This window comes from Lactuca saligna, chromosome 4 (assembly GCF_052625555.1).
Source record: "Lactuca saligna cultivar CGN05327 chromosome 4, ASM5262555v1, whole genome shotgun sequence".
NCBI lineage: Eukaryota > Viridiplantae > Streptophyta > Magnoliopsida > Asterales > Asteraceae > Lactuca > Lactuca saligna.
In genome coordinates this window covers 233,657,226-233,680,484 of record NC_136420.1, presented here as the reverse complement: position 1 = coordinate 233,680,484, position 23,259 = coordinate 233,657,226, and the positions used below count along the sequence as shown (strand labels likewise).

Genomic DNA, 23,259 nt, shown 5'->3' with positions numbered 1-23,259 from the left:
GTAACATTTCCTACATGATCTTCTCTATCAATAGTGAACTTATCTGACGGATCTACTTTGAAGGGATCATCATATCATTTCTTGAATGAATCACTCTTCTTGTAGAGCCAGTTGATGCTGACTTTGCATCTTTTCTTCAACAACAACTGCCCTTTCACTGACGCTGATGCACATGCGGATTGACATGTTGCTTTATGTTGATGTCACAACTCGAAAATTTGGCTAGTAAATTCTATCATTTTGTAAACAATATCAACGATAATAAATTGTAACCTTGACATAATAATGCATATGATGTTATTCAATGATAACAAACTTTCATCAAAATCCAATTATAAAGCCCAAACTTCATGCAAAACACTACAAAGGTCAAATTAGGGTTTGGAAACTCTAAGAATCCTGTCTTAAGTCCATTTTGGACTAGGATTTTCTTATTGAGCCAATAAGCTTCTAATTTGATTTTTGGGCTTAGAACCCTTAAATGGGCCCTAATTGGACCCACTTTCACGAGACTTGACATTTTGGGCCTAAAATGAAATGGATTACCATAATGGGCCCTATTGGTCCATAACAAACCAAATAAGCTTCCATGTGCCATGAAACCCATTTTTTTCTTTTATTTGGGCCGTAAATACCCCTAAAGGCCCAATGGGCCGAAAACATTCTTAATGGGCTTCACAATTACAAACTAAAGAAAGATATGGTCCAAATAAAGCCACCTCTTTCCTTTATTAGCCCATTTCGACCCAAGATAATAATAAAAAAAGAGAGAAATGAGAATAATGGGTGACACCTCAAAATTGTATGTAGGGTAACCATGCACCATTCTCATATTTCCATGTAATTATCACTTCAAGCTTTTCTATCCTTCCCTCTTCTTCTTGTTTTGGACGAGGATCACCCACACACACAACTCACTTGAACTTCTCTCAAGAACTCACAACAACAATCTCTTATTTCCTCTCTAAAATTTCAAGAATCACAAGAGCTCCAAGGAGGATCTCATCCAAAAATCACTTCAACTATATACTAGTGGTAAGAATGTACAAACATATTCTCTCTATACACTCATTCACCCCTCTTACAACCTAAATCTTTTGATCATACTCCCTAGAACTCATCAAAGTTTGAAGGTGTATTCAAGAAGCTTGCTAAGGCCAAAAACCACACAACCACCTTCATCTTTTCTTCAAAAACCGAGACCACAAACCCAAGGTGAGTTCATAACCCCTTGTTTTCGGTTTTTACTTGCTTTTGGGGGGAGAATACAAGTGTTATGTGTTGATCTAGGTGTGTATGCATGTTATGTGTGATTTCTTTGGTTATTGTTGTGAAAAATGTGATAATGCTTGATATAGTTCGAAATCTCTAGTATAAATGAGAAAGACTCATAAAAAAAATCATATTAAACAACATACTTCAAGGATCTAAGTATTTTTATGTATAAGGAAGGGAAAACAAAGCAAAAGATTGTATAAGAATCATTTTTGCAAAGACAACAAGGATATGGGTAAAATATGACAATTTTCGGTTTTATAAGGGTTATATGGTAGTTATTTATATGAAATCTGATTTTTATGGAAATATACCTTTCAAGGGGTCAAAAACATGAAATTTTAGTCTATTGGGCTTACTTTTGGGCCTAACGGTTTTTGGGCCGAAAATTGTAAAAATGAGAAGTTTTGGGGTTGAAATTGTAAATTCACTTAAAGTATGAGACAAAAACACAAACAAACTATTTCAGGGGCTGAAAATGATCTTTATTGCAAGAATTGGACTAAAATGCAAAGATTTTGGAATTTGGATAAAAAATGTAAAACTTACGAAATTTACGGACCAAAAATATCATTTTTCATCAAAAGGGACTAAAAATGTCATTTTATTAAGAAAGCACTAAAAATGTAACCTTATATGAAAAACCGGCTAAAATGGTCAAATAAAATTTTTGCGGTCAAGTATGGTCAAAGGAATTAAGTTTATAACACATGGATATATATATATATATATATATATATATATATATATATATATATATATATATATATATATATATATATATATATATATATATATATACTATAACCAAAGTGTCGTTACAATTCAACGTCAAGTATTTTACTATTGAAAATAAATACTAAGCATAAACGAATCCTATATTACAAACATATCGAAGAACGAAGAACTATTACAATGTTTGGGCTTAATGTTAATCATTGTGTCTATTGGGCCTTCGTGATCCCATTTCGCAATTATTAGGCCCAATATAATCAAAACATGTTTATTGGGCTTCCAGTGACCCAATTACATGCCTACAGGACCCTTTACGACTTTTACATGCTATTGTGCCTTAGTGGCCCATTTGCATTGTTAGTATGGTCCAAATCAAACATATGCTTGATGGGCTAACATGTCCATAAGCATACTCGACAGGCTATAAATAAAACACATGATTAGTGGTCCACAAAGTCCTTTTTTCGTGTTTGTTAGGATTTATTCTGTACTATGTAAGCATCAAATGGGTTGTAATCAATGTTATTTAAATTCAAGGGGTAATAATTGGGATTTTGTGAGAAATTGTTGGTCGGCACCAATAAGTGTCGGTCGTAGTTTGGAAGTTGTAACCAGAGTCTCCTGGAGGGAGAGCGAGAGTTTATGTATAGATCTATACGGGGGTGACTCCCCCACTCCTGAGCTGGTCGCTACAGTTAGACTCGGCCAGTCTAGGGTGAGAAAATCTTAATCAAAACCGACATTTGTAAAATGCCAAGACAGACGAAATAGTCATTATCTTGCATGGTTACAATGACTCATATAGAGATCCATTACCATTTCATCATTCATGAGAAATCAACTTCATACATGGTGGCTATTCAATGTGGTTCATGCAATAATACAAAATCATACTACTATTTTGGGAATCGGAAAATATCGGATTTTCCGGGGAATTTATATCATTTATTTAACACATCGATTACAATAAAACGATCATTTTTGGGAAATTCATACAATTATACATGTTCTGTAATCATATATACATTTACCCATACTGGATCATCACATCATATCGTAAACATATTTTATTTCGGAAAATATCGGATTTTCTGGGTTATACAACGATACAAACCATTTTTATATCAAGCATGCTTATGAACTCACCAACATTATATATGTTGATCCATTTTCAAATAACTTGTATTCTTAGGTAATAGATAAGCAGAAGAAAACTGTCAAGTGTATTAGGCTTTCATGTTTTGTGACATTCAAACGAATATACGTTTTAATTATGTAATATTTGTTCAATGTACTTGATGTGAACTATGTAAGTTGTACTATGTTATGTTGGTGATGTATGTGTTTTATTCATGTATATTCATTTTAATGGTATTCAATTGTTCGCCATGCTAGCCGTCGGACGTTTCCGCCCTCCGGTTCGAGGGTGTGAAAGGTTGGTATCAAAGCAGTGTTTATAGTGAACTGACATATCTAACCATACATTGATATGCAACTTTAAACATGAAAAAGAGAACTAAGCAACTATGAACAAAATTTTTTTTCACCTTTATGTGCAAATATTAGTATAACAATATAATAACTTATAACCGTTTTTGAGGAATTTCAGCATTTCGATGGTACTCGAATTACTATGTGTCCGAATTGGGGAATGAATGTAGCCTGATCAACTGCATTCATCGAAAGTACAACAGGCATGTGTTTGGATACGATCGAAATGACGAATGAAACAAAAACTCACCCGTATAGATTCCTTGAAAAATGGAAAAGCATACAAAAATCCAATTTAAAATAACTAATACACTATAGGAATAATATATACACTTATGTATTTTCATGCAGACACTATGGTTGGATTTCATCTTCCTGGAGACGCTTACTTTCCCGAGAAAGGGAAGAGTGGATGGCTGGAAGAGGAGCTTGAGGAAGAACCCGAAAAGGAAACTGATGAAGAAGAGAAACCTAAAGAGGAAGAACCAGAGGAGGAATCCGATGAGGTGTCTGAGGAAGATCCCAAAGTAGAAATCAAGGATGGACTTGCTGAGCCAGTGGTAGATATTAAGGAGGAGGAACACGATGCTGACAGCGATGATGGTTCGGACGCGGAGTCCGAGGTCATCAATCCACCCTACCCGATTAGGGTGCCCGCTTATTGAATGGGCTTAAGTGGCTCCACACCACCATGGGGTATGGACATATGGAGTGGAGTAGGCAGCGAGGTCAATGGCCCCCGTACAGCATGGCCAGGGAGTTCTATGACCTGAGGGATGGAGGACTTGCAGATAGAGCACTCCCTGTCATAGTAAGGTGATTAAGGGACACCGACAACTTGGCCCAGTGCACTGCTGATCAGGTACATCAGATGCGAGAAAGAGTTGCTAGAGCAGAACAAGAGACATAGGAGGTGATAAGGGAATTTAACATAAGGCGGGATATGTGGGAGGACCGATTCTGAAATGCTGAGAGACAGGTGGCTCGACTTCAGGGAGCATCGACCTCTACAGCCCCACCACCGGATGCCTATCACTGTGATTAGGAACAGTCATACCACTCATCAGCATTGTTATGATTTTCTATGTCCATCGTATTTCTATTATGTGTACTGTGTTGTATCGACTCTATGATTAAGTGACTACACTACTCATAGAGTTGTCATGCCATTAGATTCTTTGCTATCATGTACTGTACGCCCTATTGAGCTATTTTCCATGAACAATATCGGATATTATTAGTAATATTACTCTGTGTTTTGTCGTGATGCTTTGATCTACTATGAGACTTATTCTTTTGTTACATGATTAAACATTGAACTATATCATATGCACAACCAAACCCCTGAAACAGCTAGATGCTCAACGATCAAAAAAAAAAAAAAAAACAATCCATGTACTCTATGGATAGACTTAATATTCGTACAGGATCTACCATTACTCACCACCATATATACATCATAGGGATGTGGGTTGGAACATTCAGAATTATATGAAAAAACACAAAAATTTATAGAGTACAATTAGACATGACCATCGCTACTGACAATCTCGCTCATCATCATACAACAGAAAATGGCACCCCGCAGAAATAACAAGCGCACCCGTGAGACATCAATTCTACAGATGGACCCTACTACATTCCAAGCTGTTGTAACAGTTTCCGTAACCGCTGCTATGGCACAACTCAATGCAAACAATACCAACAAAGGTGGAAATAGTTTTAACAACTCCAGTCAAAGTGACAACCTTAAAAGTCAACAAGTGATAGCTTATCAAAGCACTCCAAACCCCAAGCTTAAGGGCAGGAAGCGAAAGTATGGAAATAAGAGAAAGGGACAACCAACTCAAGGGTTCTAGAAGAAGCAATATATCATTGTTGTCCATGCGACCGTGACACCTACTACATCAAAACCAACAAGATCATATGTTGGAAGCCTTCCAGAATGCGACCAGTGCAATTTCCATCATAAGGGAGCCTGCCGGGAGCCGTATTGTAAGAGATGCAACTGAAAGAGTCACACGATCAAATACTGTAGAACTTATCCACGAGAAAACCAACATCCAAACAAAAACAACAACAATCGCAACAACCTTAACAACAACACCAATGATGGGACCAAGCACACCTGTTATGGGTGGGGAAGAATTGGTCATTTCAGATGCAACTGCTCAAATGCTAACAACCAAGGAACGAGAGGATCATGAAGGGTTTTGAGCCTGGGTTAAGGCGAAACAGTTCAAGACCCGACTATTGTCACTGATATGTTCCTACTCAACAACACATACACATCATTTTGTTTGATAGTGGGGCAGAGAACAGTCTCATTAATTATAAATTAAAAAACTTACTAAATCAACAACCTCAGAAGCTCAACGAAGCCTTTCCGGTGAAAATGGATAATGAAAAAAAAAACGAATCAACTAAAGATATCTATATAGGATGCACGTTAATATTAAACAACTACACATTCCAATTAAATTTAATTCCTGTAAAAATTAGGAGTTTTGAGGTGATTGTCGGCATGGATTGTTTGAGTCCCCATCATGTTGATATTATGTACCACGAGAACGTTGTTTGCCTTCATCTACCCAACCGTGAAATCCTAATTACCTATGGAAATAAACCCGACGTCAATCTTCGTCTCATATTGTGCATCGAGGCACATAATTGCCTACAAAAGAAGAACTACACATTCCTGGCCCACATTGTGGACAAGACTAAAGAAGAAGCAAATATCCAAGATAACCCAGTAGCATGTGATTTTCCCGAATGTATTTTCTAAAGATCTTCTAGAAATACCCCCAGAAAGGCAGATCAAATTCCGAATTGATCTAATACCAGAAGCCACATCAATTTCCAATTTACCCTAGAAGTTAACTGCAACTGAAATTCAGAAGTTATCCAGTCAAAATAAGAGAATGGTGGAGCAAAGGATTCATCAAACCAAACTTCTCACCCTTGGGAGCTCCGGTGTTGTTCGTCAAGAAGACGTATCCTTCAGAACATGCATCGATTTTAGGGAATTGAATAAGCTCACTACCGAAAACCGATACCCACTTCCTCAGATTGCCGACCTATTTGTACAACTCCAAGGAGCTAGTAACTCCTTTAAGATAGATCTAGGAACCATTTATCATCAGCTCAAGGTTCGAGAGGGGCATATTCCAAGGATAGTTTTCCGAACCCACTATGGACATTACGAATTTTTCATGAGGCCCTTTGGTCTGACGAATGCTCTTGCGAAAATTATGGACCTCAGAACCGAGTATGTCGACCATTTCTTGATCATTTCGTAATCGTTTTCTCGATAATATTCTTGTGTATTCCCGAAGCGGAAAAGAGCCTAGTCAACACCTTCGACAAGTCTTGGAAACCTTACGAGCTGAGAAGTTGTACGCCAAATTCTCGAAATGTGAGCTTTGGTTCCGCAATGTAAACCTTCTAGGACATGTTTTCAGTAAGGAAGGGATTCATGTGGATCCATATAAGAGTAAGGCCATTGAAGGATGGGCAATCCCGACGAGACCGACAAAGATTCGCCAGTTCTTAGGTTTGGTAGGCTATTACTGGAGGTTCATTTAGAACTTCTCAAGGATAGCCAAACCTTTCACTGAGTTAACTCAAAAAGGTGTACCTTTCCATTGGACAGAGAAGCAAGAGTTTGACTTCCAAACCTAGAAACGAGCTCTCTGTAGTGCACCCATATTATCATTACCAGAGGGAACTGAAGACTTCGTAGTTTACTGCAGTGCTTCAAATCAGAGTTTAGGCTGTGTACTTATGCAACATGAAAATGTGATAGCATATGCATTCAGACAATTAAAGACACTTGAGCAGAATTACACCACACACGATCTCGAACTGGAAATTGTAGTCTTCGCTTTAAATATTTGGAGGCACTACCTTTATGGTACTAAGTGAACCATTTTCATCGACCAAAAAAGCCTCCAACACATTTAGAATAAAAAGAGTTGAACGTGAGGCAATGAAGAGCAGTTGAACTGCTAAATGATTATGAGTGTGAAATCAAAGCATGGACCGGAATTCAGATGGGAACGCGAGGCCCAGACGAAAAAAAAGTAACCCCCACCTATTCTCTCATTCATAATCCTAGTTTTCAAAAGAATTTCGGGATGAAGTTCCCTCTAACGGGGGATGATGTCACAACTAGCAAATTTGGCTAGGAAATTCTATCATTTTGTAAACAATATCCATGAAAATAAATTGTAACCTTGACCTAATAATGCATACGATGTTATTCAATGATAACAAACTTTCATGAAAATCCAATTTTAAAGCCCAAACTTCATCCAAAACACTACAGAGGTCAAACTATGGTTTGGAAACTCTAAGAATCTCGACTTAAGTCTATTTTGGACTAGGATTTTATTATTGGGCCCAATGGGCCAATAAGCTTCTAATTTGATTTTTGGGCTTAGAACCCTTAAATGGGCCCTAATTGGACCCACTTTCACGAGACTTGACATTTTGGGCCTAAAATGAAATGGATTACCATAATGGGCCCTATTGGGCCATAACAAACCAAATAAACTTCCATGGGCCATGAAACCCGTTTTTTTCTTTTATTTGGGCCGTAAACACCCCTAAAGGCCCAATGGGCCGAAAACATTCTTAATGGGCTTCACAATTACAAACTAAAGAAAGATATGGGCCAAATAAAGCCACCTCTTTCCTTTATTAGCCCATTTCGACCCTAGATAATAATAAAAAAAGAGAGAAACGAGAATAATGGGTGACACCTCAAAATTGTATGTAGGGTAACCATGCATCATTCTCATATTTCCATGTAATTATCACTTCAAGCTTTTCTATCCTTCCCTCTTCTTCTTGTTTTGGACGAGGATCACCCACACACACAACTCACTTGAACTTCTCTCAAGAACTCACAACAACAATCTCTTATTTCCTCTCTCAAATTTCAAGAATCACAAGAGCTCCAAGGAGGATCTCATCCAAAAATCACTTCAACTATATACTAGTGGTAAGAATTTACAAACATATTCTCTCTATACACTCATTCACCCCTCTTACAACCTAAATCTTTTGATCATACTCCCTAGAACTCATCAAAGTTTGAAGGTGTATTCAAGAAGCTTGCTAAGGCCAAAAACCACACTACCACCTTCATATTTTCTTCAAAAACCGAGACCACAAACCCAAGGTGAGTTCATAACCCCTTGTTTTTGGTTTTTACTTACTTTTGGGTGGAGAATACAAGTGTTATGTGTTGATCTAGGTGTGTATGCATGTTACGTGTGATTTCTTTGGTTATTGTTGTGAAAAATGTGATAATGCTTGATATAGTTCGAAATCTCTAGTATAAATGAGAAAGACTCATAAACAAAATCATATTAAACAACATACTTCAAGGATCTAAGCATTTTTATGTATAAGGAAGGGAAAACAAAGCAAAAGATTGTATAAGAATCATTTTTGCAAAAACAACAAGGATATGGGTAAAATATGACCATTTTCGGTTTTATAAGGGTTATATGGTAGTTATTTATATGAAATCTGATTTTTATGGAAATATACCTTTTAAGGGGTCAAAAACATGAAATTTTAGTCTATTGGCCTTACTTTTCGGCCTTATGGTTTTTGGGCCCAAAATTGTAAAAATGAGAAGTTTTGGGGTTGAAATTGTAAATTCACTTAAAGTATGAGTCAAAAACACAAACAAACTATTTCAAGGGATGAAAATGATCTTTATTGCAAGAATTGGACTAAAATGCAAAGATTTTGGAATTTGGATAAAAAATGTAAAAGTTACAAAATTTAAGGACCGAAAATATCATTTTTCATCAAAAGGGACTAAAAATGCCATTTTATTAAGAAAGCACTAAAAATGTAACCTTATATGAAAAACTGGCTAAAATGGTCAAATAAAAATTTTGCGGTCAAATATGGCCAAAGGAATTAAGTTTCTAACACATGGATTATATATATATATATATATATATATATATATATATATATATATATATATATATATATATATATATATATATATTATAACCAAAGTGTCGTTACAATTCAACGTCAAGTGTTTTACTATTGAAAATAAATACTAAGCATAAACGAATCCTATATTACAAACATATCGAAGAACGAAGAACTAATACAATGTTTGGGCTTAATGTTAATCATTGTGTCTATTGGGCCTTCGTGATCCCATTTCGCAATTATTAGGCCCAATATAATCAAAACATGTTTATTGGGCTTCCAGTGACCCAATTACATGCCTACAGGATCCTTTACGACTTTTACATGCTATTGTGCCTTAGTGTCCCATTTGCATTGTTAGTATGGTCCAAATCAAACATATGCTTGATGGGCTAACATGTCCATAAGCATACTCGACAGGCTATAAATAAAACACATGATTAGTGGTCCACAAAGTGCTTTTTTCGTGTTTGTTAGGCTTTATTCTATACTATGTAAGCATCAAATGGGTTGTAATCAATGTTATTTAAATTCAAGGGGTAATAATTGGGATTTTGTGAGAAATTGTCGGTCGGCACCAATAAGTGTCGGTCGTAGTTTGTAAGTTGTAACCAGAGTCTCCTGGAGGGAGAGCGAGAGTTTATGTATAAATGTATACGGGGGTGACTCGCCCACACCTGAGCGGTTCGCTACAGTTAGACTCGGCCAGTCTAGGGTGACAAAAGCTTAATCAAAACCGACATTTGTAAAATGCCAAGACAGACGAAATAGTCATTATCTTGCATGGTTATAATGACTCATATAGCGATCCATTACCATTTCATCATTCATGAGAAATCAACTTCATACATGGTGGCTATTCAATGTGGTTCATGCAATAATACAAAATCATACTACTATTTTGGGAATCGGAAAATATCGGATTTTCTGGGGAATTTATATCATTTATTTAACACATCGATTACAATAAGACGAGCATTTTTGGGAAATTCATACAATTGTACATGTTCTGTAATCACGTATACATTTACCCATACTGGATCATCACATCATATCGTAAACATATTTTATTTCGGAAAATGTCGGCTTTTCTAGGTTATACAACGATAAAAACCACTTTTATATCAAACATGCTTATGAACTCACCAACATTATATATGTTGACCCGTTTTCAAATAACTTGTATTCTCAGGTAACATATAAGCACTAGAAAACTGTCAAATGTATTAGGCTTTCATATTTTGTGACATTTAAACGAATATATGTTTTAATTATGTACTATTTGTTCAATGTACTTGATGTGAACTATGTAAGTTGTACTGTGTAATGTTGGTGATATATGTGTTTGATTCATCTATATTTATTGTAATGGTATTGAATTCTTCATCACGCAAGCCCTCAGACATTTTCTCCCTCCGGTTCGAGGGTGTGACAGCTGATGAGACCGAATAGGGGATTAATGTGCCACCAGGTGTTCTTCTAGGCATATATATCTGCCATCCGGAACAACCTTTTTGTTTTTTCAATAGGATGACATCAAGTTAGGTGACCTGACACAACTAATTTTCAGAGACACATTCAATACAACTTGTAACACCCGCATATTAGGGTTAGTCAATTTGGAGACAATAAGCTTCAAAAATGACCTTTTGATAGAAGATTATTTAGAAAAAATAATCTTAACTAAGTTATAGTATATGTCACAGGGGTTCCGTACATATAAAGATTGCTGAAATCCGAGTTATAACGAAGAACTTATGACCCGTCGAAGTTTTACGGCTAAACCGGCACGAAACCTCGTAACGTAAAAAGTGAATTTTTTATAAACTATATTCTTATCCTTAGACATCTAAATCAAATTTGTAGTATACATTAAACCGAGAGCGTGCATAAAAGGAACATCAAAATCCTACTTCATATAAGGAATTTATGATTTTTCTAAGATTTCACATAACAATATACAACCCATAAATCACATTTTATATCAAGCATTTGTTAGCCGAAACAACCTAAATGAGAATTTACGATCTCATTAATAGGAGGTCAACAATAAAAAGACAGTTGAAAACGGAGTCCGTATGTAAAATTTATGAATTTTGCACGGTCATTAACAGTGTAATATTCTCATACTGTTAAATTTAAAATTGGTAGAGAACTAACCGATGGATTCAAAAGGGGAGTTGTGGATATTGTCAATACCTTAGCGTGGATATAAAAAACTTAAAAAATGGTGCTTGTATGTGAAATCTACGGAATTTAGAAGTCGGGAGTGTGCTGTTGTGAAAAGGGTAACGTTGCTGAATCTAGGCCCTTGCTTTCTCCCCACGCCTTGCGACCAGATGGTGACATGTGGCACACCAACTCGTCGAGTTCAAAGCTCAAGCTCCACAAGTTGGGCCATTTTCCAGCCTATAAACAGGATGCGAGAGCATCCCGTTTTCTTTACACCAAAAGTCTTTCTCTCTCTCTCTCTCTCTCTCTCTCTCTCTCTCTGTAACATCTCTCAAAGCCCTCCTAAAGACCTAGTAACTCCTAAGTGCTAGAGGAAATCCCCGGAGCACCAGAAGGCTCCAAGAAAAAGAGCTTTTCGGCTCGGAAGTTCTGCCCCCGTAGAGATCGATTCCTTGCCAAACTTCCCGGTAACTGAGATATGCTTACCATACTTTAAGTATAGCTTATGTTTAAGTTCAATATCATTATTATGAACTTATAAACAATATATATATATATATATATATATATATATATATATATATATATATATATAATAATAATAAAATATAATATACAAAGTGTTATTATAATATCTTTAAACTATTCCTGGTTCTGCCCTCCGGTGTTTCATGTCTGGCCCATGTCTGTACATAGTGGTTGAAAGGTATTGTTTAACACCTATAAAACTATATCACTCATAAATAGGCACTATAAATATTAGACTAAAATATAGAGGTAATGATACTAGGTTCCGTCGAAGGAAAATAGAACTGTCAGAAGCAAAGTGCTGTCCGAGTTTGGAATCATCACTTTAACAAGTGAGTACATAATTACTTTCATCTTACACATAGATATGAAGTATTTAATATAAATTACATATTGTGTGTGCATATTATTTGTGTTCTTGATATCTGTGCTGGATGAACGATTTATACATGTTTTAAATGATTTAAACTATATATGTATTTTATATCTACAAATATGTTGGGTAGAACATGGGTAGATGAATGATGAAGGATGAAAGATGATATAGATGAATATTGGCGACCATGCCACAACCTGTAGATGTTTTTGAACTATGATGTACTCTAAACATCCTAGCAATTGCGCCTAGAGGATAATATTGGCAGCTGCGCCTAAAGGATAATATCGGCAGCTACGCCTAATAGATAACGTTATAATCCTAGCAGCTGCGCCTAAATGATAATATCGGTAGGCGTGTCTAATACAGAAAATCATAATCCTACCAGCTGTGCCTAAATGATAATATCGATAGCTGCGCCAAATAGAGAACATCATAATCCTGGTAGCAACGCGTAGATGATAATATCGATAGCTACGCATAATAGGGAACATCATAATGCTGATAGCTGCACCTAAATAATAATATTAACAACTACGCGTAATAGAGAACATCATAATCCTTGCAGTTGCACCTAAATGATAATATTGGCAGCTGTACCTGATAGAGAACATCATAATCCTGGCAGCTACACCTAAATGATAATATGAGCAGTTGTGCCAAATAGAGAACATCATAATCCTGACATCTGAGCCTAAATGATAATATCGGTAGCTGCACCTAAGTGATAATATCCGCAACTGTACCTAATAGAGAACATCATAATCCTGGCAGCTACGCCTAAATGATAATATCGACAGCCGCACCCAATAGAGAACATTAAAATCCTGGCAGCTGCACCTAAATGATAATATCGGCAGCTGCGCCTAATACAGAACATCATAATCATTGCAGCTGCACCTAAATGATAATATCGACGACTGAGCCTAATATAGAACATCATAATCCTGAAAGCTATGGCTAAATGATTATATCGGCAGCCACGCCTAATAGAGAACATCATAATCCTGACAGCTGCGTCTAAATGATAATATCGACAACTGTGCCTAATGGAGAACATCATAATCTTGGCAGCTACGCCTAAATGATAATATCGGTAGCTGCACCTAGGTGATAATATCGGCAGCTGCACATAATAGAGAACATCATAATCATGGCAACTGCGGCTAATAGAAAACATCATAATCCTGGTAGCTGCGTCTAAATGATAATATCAGCAGCTGGGTCTAATAGAGAACATCATCATCCTGGCAATTGTGCCTAAATGATAAAATCAGTAGTTGCACCTAATAGAGAACATCATAATCCTAGTAGTTGCGCCCAAATGATAATATTTTTAGCTGTGCCTAATAAAGAAGATTATAATCCTAACAGCTACGCCTAAATGATAATATGAGCAGCTGCGCCTAAATGATAATATGAGCAGCTGCGCCTAATAAAGAAGATCATAAACCTGGCAGCTGCACCTAAATGATTATATCGACAACTGTGCCTAAATGATAATATCGGCAGTTGGGCCTAGTAAAAAACATCATTATTCTAGAAGTTGCGCCTAAAAGAAAATATTGGTAGTTGTGCCAAATAGAGAACGTCATAATCCTGGCAGCTGCGCCTAAATGATAATATTTGCAAATGTGCCTAATAGATAACATGGGCAGTAGTGCCATTTATAGTGATGGAGTTCGTGCCTATTCCTTAGGACCATCCTTAGGAATAAATGATTGAATGATAAATGATTCTTAGGGTAGACCTTAAAGAAATAAAGAAGATAATGGGGATGAGTAATTAGGTTAATTGTTTGATGATGAAACATAATAACATTATTTTTTTGCGTTGAAAACCCTGTGTACTCACCAGGTTTCCCAACCTAACCCACTTAGTTTATTTGTATCACAGGTATCGATACAAAGCTACATTACACTGAGAGATTAAATGAGATGTAAATCACTAGTGTAAATGAATGTAAGGTATGTTTATGCTTCTATTTCTCTATTGGCGATGACATCCCAAAGTTTTAATATAAAAAAAATACATTTCTTCAAAAATGCATTGATAATATATTTATCATGTTTTCTGAGAACAAATTCCACAATATTTTTCTTTAAAATGAATACTCTGATTTCCAAAAAAGCATAAATAAATTTTTTAAAATGACCGTGAATTTGGGGTTGTCACAACTAGTATTAGAACATTAGTTTAAGCAAACTAGGAATTTTAGGAAATTTCTAGACTTCAAATTAAAATTCTAAGCGATGATTGCAAAATGAGTGTCTGCTAAATTTAGGACGTACGCCTGAATAGACACGGGCACTAGCTTATTTTAGGAAAGATGCCTAAAATGCTTTTATGTGCTAAATGAATTATATTATACTATAATGATACATTATATGATATTGTTTGATCAGATCTATGGTCTAATTAAAGTATAGAACTGATACGTAACTTTTTGTACTAATTAGGAGGATTACACGTCTAAACATTCCCCTATCTATATTCTCGTCTCGATACACCAAACGCTTACTTTGGTGTATAGAATGTCATGATAAGGACTCGTAGCAGATTGAGAAAATGGAGGAAATGAGAAGGCTTACGATAGTGAATGATACCTATAAGAAGATATCGTTAGAATGGCATCTTGCCTTTAGAATACGTCTGATAAAATAAAAGTACGCATAGAGGAGTATCATACATCCGAATGTACTCATTCGATTGGTGGGATGATAGAATATTTGGTGTAGTTCTGTCATGACCCAAAAATCATGGGTAAAAATTTCATTTTTCAGTATAGTCACACACAAGTGTTACATATTTCAAGGCATTCAAAAACATGGCTTAATTAAAACATTTATCAAACTTACATCCCAAAATCACATAATGCGGAAAACATGGTTGTGTATGTTGCAATCATCCCGAGCCCTTCCATTTGAAATTCGGTGATACTTGAAACCATAAACAAAACTTTAAGCACGAAGCTTAGTGAGTTCCCCAGAGCATACCCCACAATATCACACACACCATATCAATTGCATAAACCATGCATATACACATATAAGGATTCCATGGAAACCATCCAAGGTCTTACACAAAGTGCCACTGGAAACCCCCACGTGGTCTTAACCCACTGCCATGGGAACCCCCACATGGTCTCACAAACATATAAGGATGCCATGGAAACCTTCCAAGGTCTTACACCGGGTGCCATAGGAACCCCCTCATGGTCTTAGCCCACTGCCATAGGAATCCCCACATGGTCTTAGCCTGGAATGCCATTGGAAACCCAACATGGTCTAATATCTAACAGCCCAACATGAAATAGGCCATAGGAACCCCTGCATGGACTTCACATAAATACATAACATATTGACAACACATTCGCAATTATCCACTACATGAAAGAGTCATGAAGACAACTAGCATACTACACATAACTAATTGCCATGGGAACCCCCACATGTTCTTCACATAAATTCATATTGTATCGATATCATATCCGGTGTTGGTGCCTTCGACCCATTGATATGGTGAGGAGACTCACCTCGCATTGTTGAAGTCCCACGGATAAAACTCCAGCTGTTGGTTGACAGATTCCCGAACTTTCAACATCAAAACAACTCCTAATTAATAATTGGGTTCCAATTCATAACCATAAGTCCATGCTTGGGGTAAAAGGAGACTTTACCCCCAACCTAGCTTGATTCAAAACTAAGGCCGAAACTCACACTCTGAAGGCCCAAAAGCCCAATAATCAATCATGGCTCAACATATGTCCCAATTTTCAAAATTGGGCCCATACCTTTACATTGTCTTACCTTAAGGTCCAAACATTTATTCTAGTCCAAACACTTGGCATTTCGATGGCCCAATACCTTATAATCATCAAGGCCTAATTATGGTCCACTTATGGCCTAATTTTACAAATTAGGCCCATGCCTTTCCAACAGACCTTATCCTAAAGCTCAATAATTTCCTTAGTCCATAAACGTGTTTCCATTTTGCCTACAAAGGCCCACAGCAACCCAACCCAAGAAATGGTCCAACAAGAACCCAAACCCAATTAGGGTTTTTCACATAAAATGATGATTAGGGTTAAGTGGTCCTACTTAACCCGTTAAGGACTTAATCCATTAAGTCCACCACTCCACTAGTCCAAACATACAATGTGGTCGGGTGTAATTTAAAATTTCAAATCCAATGGTCCAAACGCGAGTCCCGACAATTCCAAAACTTACATTCCCAAAATTTGGGTTTTCTAAACCCTAATTAGGGTTTCTAATCCAATCACATGCCAGTTAGTTAGATGGTTAGGTTTTTAGGTTAATTAAGTATTAATTAAGTTCGACACCGCCCACTACCACCTCGGGTAGTGATAGTTAATGGCGGCTCACGGCAGCTGCCACCACCTCACGGTGATGGTGATAGATTTCATTAATTATTCTGTTCTAAATAAAAGATTACTATGTAATATCCAAATGAACACACACACACAAATAACACATACAAACACATACAACCACCATTGTGGCAGCCGACGGTGGTACAAGGTAGCAGCCATCACCTCACGGTGGTGGTGGTGTCTTTTCTCCTAAAATCTGGCTAAGCAACAAATGCCCACAATTGAAACAAGCGCGTCTTTGTTTAAAATCTGAACACAACTACCCACCTAATGGCATATATATAGCGACGATGATGTCCTAAGATGGCAGTAGCAGCACCGGCTAACAACGGTGTTGACGATGACAGCCACCATGGTTGGCCGCCATGGTGGTTCTTCGTAACTTGTTCTTATTAGAAAATGTACACACCTTAGTTTGATCATGTCACAATAACACACGAGCTGAAGCACACACAACAACCTCCTTTGGGGTGGTAGATGTTGACCAGAGAAGCAAACGAATTGCAAAAGCGGCGACGGAAGACAGGTCTGAACGGATACTGAGGAATAAGAAGCGATTGGAGCTGCCACAATCTCGACGAAACAGCTCAGTTGCAGCACAGAACAATGGCCGTTCATCGGCGGCTTAGTCTTCAATGGTAACAACAAAACGGTGGCAGTAACCCTATCGTTCAGAACCCACGTATCGACGTTCCTGGCTCCGCCTTCGGTCACCAATGGGTCTCCCGGTTGCTCGCTATGTTCCCGGTCAGTTGGACGGGCAAGGTGGTTGTCTCTGGTGGTTGAAGACCTCAACAACGGTGGTAGCAGCGCCAGAATAGTAGAAGTAAAGGTGGAGACTGTGTTTAGTTTAAGGATAGGGTTATTATCACACCCCCAAAGCAGGATGTCGGAATCGTTCGGGGATGAGATGACTTTCATGTACAATATCATAACAGTTGAATAATAGTAAAGAAAGCAAACATAACCATATATATATATATATATATATATATATATATATATATATATATATATATATATATATATATATATATATATATCAATTACAATATGATGACAAAAATGATTTGTCTGACACCTTAGCGTCCCATCCTCAAATGCTTGTGATTTCCTGTATTAGTTATTACCTGAGAATACAAGTATTTTTGAAAAATGTCGATAATTAAGTTGGTGAATTCATAAGCTTTTGTGATGTAGTGTTGAAATAATTTCTTTGTAAAAAGTAGAGTCTGTTCCAAAAAAAAATCCAATATTTTCCTAGTAAAATGAGTTGGAATCTTAAACTACAGACCGAAGTGTACAAGTATTTTCCATACTTATATTTGTATATGCATTCTAAAATAACATAAAACCGTTCGAGTGAATGAAACCTTGTAACCTATATGTATCGTTGTTTCCCTATGTGAGTTATTATAACTGTGCTAATGACATAGATGTCTTGTTATAATGTTCTTCAGGCGTCAGAATGTTATGACATTTGTCACTACAGACCTGCCAGTCTAGCTGTTGCAAGCAACTTAGGTGCAGGATTGTCAATCCCAATATAAATCTATACACAAGTATCACGCTCTCCTTACAAGAGACTCTGGTTATAATACAAGACTTGGTAGGTACAGTGATGTGTACTTGAAGACTTTAGCTCACAAATTTGATTCAACGAGTTTACGTGTAGTGTGAATGAAAAACCCTTTTCATAGTGAGAATGAAGCCTTTCGTAGTGAGTTCGTAGTGTTAATGATCTATAAACTATACCTATTATAGTTTATCATAAATGTTTGTAGTGATGAAAAACCCTTATGTGTATGATTACTACCTTTTCAAGAAAGTAAAATAACATGGAATGTTATCAATAGGTATCTCTATGATATTACACACTTTGCTCAACATGTTATAAAGTGTAGATAAATCCATAAACCATTTTTCTAGTTATAATGTTCATGATCACGTTTTTAGAAAATTTATAGAAAAATCATCATAAGTCAAAATCTGAATCCGTAAACCCTAAGTTTTCAAGAATTGAGTCTACCTTTTCCATTATTTTTATTATGGACTTTAGTAGTCTCTAACCTGTGTGAAAATGTCCATTTTCACTAACTGGTCCGAAATATATTCTGAAATGATAGACAGTTTTGTAAAAATTGCCATATATTGTAGAAATATTGTATGAATGCATGCAAGTAGTCCTTAGAAAGGTAAACACCTGAAATACTTGCATATAAAACGTTTTTGAAAAATATTAAGTTTAAGTTGGTCAAAATTGTCTGTGAACAGGACATAACTTTTTTTGTGAAAAGCTGATGTTTAAGTTTGAATTATGTTTTGGTGTTATAACTTGTATACCCCCCCTAAAACTTGAGGAAAACATGAAAATATAGGGTTATGAACTCACCTTGTGTGGTTACTTGGTGAGTGGGAGGTTGAGGAAGTCGTGTTTTCAAGTCACGAGCACTCGAAGAACACTTGGAGATTTCGATGATCCTATGAATGATAATGTGTGAATATGTGTGTAGACGATTTGAGCTTGCTATTAAAATATATAAGATTATATGAGCTAGACGTAGTACTTACCAAAAGTGAAGAAATAACTCAAGAAAACTTCAAGAATGTGGCTAGAAGAAGAGAAAAGGTGAGAGTACTTTTATTGAGAAAAAGTGGGTTTTTGGAGTGAAGTGTAGAAATGAGATGGAAATCTCCTGGAGGTGGGTTTTTATATGAATTTGAATAGAATATTATAATGCAAGTGGATTGGCCTTGATATGTGTAGTGGATAATGATTTGACCAATGGGGAGTGAGGAAATGACATAAAGGTGGCAAGTAGGGATCCACTTGATCCACTTGTATTATATAGTATCTATTTATCATTAGATATTTCTTTATGTAAAAATATGATTTATAATCAATACATATTCAAGAGGTGGATAAAATATGAGTTTAGGGGGTGTAAGATGTGAAAAACATGAGTTGGGTGAAAATCCCACATCAAAAACTCCAAAAACCGACGAAAAATGCAAACTGATGAAAATGCGGACTTGGATGCGAATGTGAGGCTGCTGATGCGAAAGTAAGGTTTGTTGTGAGAGCCTTATGGTTCGGGTACGAAAGTCTAAAGTTCAAAGCGAAGGCGAGGCTCGGTGCAAGAGCTAGGTTTCACAACGAAAGTCGTCGGAAAAGGATGCGAACCTGGTCGATGCACATGCAAATGGTCTTGGTTAAGTGAGAATATTCTTGGACTTGCCAGTGAAAGTACACAGATATGAAGTGAAAGTGGCTGTAATGTGTGAAAGTGTGCAGATTCGGACCGAAAGTGAGGCTTGTTGCTGCTGTGGGTCCGAACACTTGCGGGGGTTCGTAGGTGAACAATAACTTGCGAACCTTCATGACCCTTTTTGGTTTCCTTCTTCCGTTTTGAGCTGTTACCGACTAAGGGAAGGTTTAGGATGGTATGTCTGCTCATAGAAAAGTTGGAAAATGTGATTTTTATTACCAAGAGAGATTGGGAGAAATTTGAGAGAGATTGGGAGAGATTTAGGAGAGATTAAGCTAGAGAGAGATTTTGTTTGTAGCTTGTGTTATGGTTTTTGCCCCATAGCATTAAGATTATGAACCCCACTACATCATCTTATGAGTGTTATCGATCCCCAAAGGATCTATACTTTTGTTTACCAAGTGGTTATGTTTCTATTTCTATTTAGGGTTTAGGTGTTTGAACATATGAAACTTCCGAGTGATACTTTGTACTAAAATGGCAAGTTATACATTAGGAAACATAGTGTAAGCTCTAATATAAGTACGATTGATTTGACTTGTTGACTTAACTTAACCAAAATTTGAAGGCTGTCACATCATCCCCCCGTTAGAAGGAATTTCATCCTGAAATTAACATTTTAAGTGGGACTTAAAGGATTGGGGAAAAGATGTGGGTACTTTTCTTTCATTTGATCTTCACGTTCCCAGGTGTACTCAGGTCCTCGTTTAGCGTTCCAACGGACCTTTACAAAGGGTATGCAACTTTGTTTCATTCTTTCGATTTCCCGATCTATTATTTGTACCGGTTCTTCTACGAAGTTGAGACTCTCGTTGATTTCAATTTCATCACGAGGGATGACGAGAGTTTCATCGGACAAGCACTTCTTTAAGTTAGACATATGAAAGGTAGGATGCAGGTTATTGTGTTCCTGCGGTAATCAAAGCTTGCATGTTATCAGACCAATCCTAGAAAGGATCTCGAACGACTCGATATACCTTGGATTTAGTTACCCATGTTTTCCAAAACATATCATTCCTTTCCATGGTGAGACCTTTAATAGTAGTCGGTCCCCAACCTAGAATTCAAGGGCTTCCGTCTTTTATCCGCATAACTCTTTTTAAATGTCTCTATAAGCTTTCAGTCGTTCTCAAATTTGGACAATCTTCTCAGTGGTTTCCTTTATGATCTCCGGGTTAGTGAGAGTGCTATTAGGAACTTGCCCCTTAGCTAGTTACGTATCACCCACTTCAGCCCAGCACAACGGTGATCTGAACTACAAAATCTTCTATCCCTTATGGGATAGACAAGATCGGTGCGCTACATAAAGATTGCTTTAGCATTTGGAATGCGGTTTCTTGTTTCTCTCCCCAGTTGAAGGTTGAAATTTTTTGAGTCAAGATGGTGAGCGGTTTGGCGATCTTGGAGAAGTTTTGAATGAACCTTCGATAGTAGCCAGCGACGCCTAAGAATTGACAGATTTCTGTAGGCATCCTTGGTGCTGACAAGTGCTCGATCGGCTTCATTTTAGAGGGGTCGACATGTATTCGATGTTTGCTAAGCACATATCCCAAGAAGTCCACTTTTCGGATCCAAAAGTCGCACTTCAAGAACTTTGCGTATAATTTCTCCACCCTTAATGTTTCCAAGACCTTTCGTAGGTGTTGACTGTGTTCTACCTTACCTTGTGACTAGACCAAAATGTTGTCTATGAAAACAATCACGAATTTGTCTAAGTAAGGTCGACACAAATGATTCATTAGATCCATGAACACCGCGACACATTGTTAATCCTAAGGGCATCACTACAAACTCATACTGACCATAACGAGTTCTGAATGCAGTATTAGGAATATCCACCTCCTGGATGCATAGTTGATGGCATCCCGACCTCAGATCGATTTTCGAAAAATAGCTTGCTCCCTGAAGTTGATCGAAGAGGTCATTGATTCAGGGTAGAGGATATCAGTTCTTGATGGTTAGTTTATTCAGCTCCCGGTAGTCGATGCACATTCGGAATGATCGATCGTTCTTCTTGACGAACATGACCGGTGCTCCCCAAGGTGAGAAGCATGGTATAAAGAAACTTTTGCTCAATAGTTCGTTTAGCTGACTTTATAATTCTTGCATTTCGGCTGGTGCTAAACGATATGGGGATTTGGCTACTAGAGTAGCTCTAGGAACTAGGTCGATTCGAAATTCGACTTGTCGCGTAGGTGGCACACCTGGAAGGTCATTTGGAAATACGTCGGGGAAATTACAGACCTTCAGAATGTCTTTGATGTCTTTCACAGCTTGTTTCTTATCCTGCATGTGGGCTAGGAAGACATGGTATTCCTTGCGTAGATATTTTTGAGCTTTGATGCAAGATATGACTTGTAAACTTGCACCGGGTTTATTACCATAAATGAGAGTTTCACCACTAGGAAAATTAAGGTGAACGAGCCTTTCATAACATAAGATATCAGCATGGTGAAGACTTAACCAATCCATACCGATGATGACATCAAAACTTCTTCTAGTGATCGACATTAGATCGATTGGTAAAGAGTGTTCATTTAGAGCTAGTGTGCAGCCTACGTACATATCGTTTGTGCTTTCCCCTTTACTGTTTTCCATTTCTACTGTAACATTTCATTGAGTGATTAGGGATTTTGTTTAAGTAAGTGTTTGAATTGGTGGCTTACAAAACTCCTCTCCTCTCCACTATCGAAAAGTATGCATGCGTATGTGTTATTGAGAAGAAACGTACCGGTAACCACCGTGAGGTTTTCAACTGCTTATCCGTGAGGTCTCTCCGCACTGCTAATATTGGTGTTCCATGCCTTTGGTGTCACACCCCGCTAACGTGGAAACATAATATATGACAACGATAAAGGTTTCATTGCAAAAGATAAAGATACATCAGTATAGTAGTAGTTAAAAATTTACAACCCATAATTTAAACAAAACAAAATACAAGTTTTCCAAAATGACATTGTTCAAAAGATAACTTCATAATATAACTTCCACACGATGCAACATGCTCTATGATGATGAATATTTATACCCACTTACTAATTATTTCCTGAAAA

At 37.0% G+C, this 23,259-nt stretch overlaps 1 protein-coding gene across 1 annotated transcript; it reads right to left on the bottom strand.

Moving 5' to 3' along the window:
* Window positions 1-22,300: 22,300 nt before the first annotated feature.
* LOC145040532 (uncharacterized) lies at window positions 22,301-22,804 on the bottom strand. The gene has a single exon (XM_078988448.1). The coding sequence runs from the start codon at window positions 22,802-22,804 to the stop codon at window positions 22,301-22,303; it is 504 nt and encodes a 167-aa protein (XP_078844574.1).
* Window positions 22,805-23,259: the final 455 nt, after the last annotated feature.

Bases quoted from the DNA above. Each gene is read 5' to 3' on its own strand.
- LOC145040532 (XM_078988448.1), bottom strand. From the start codon at position 22,804: ATGGAAAACAGTAAAGGGGAAAGCACAAACGATATGTACGTAGGCTGC.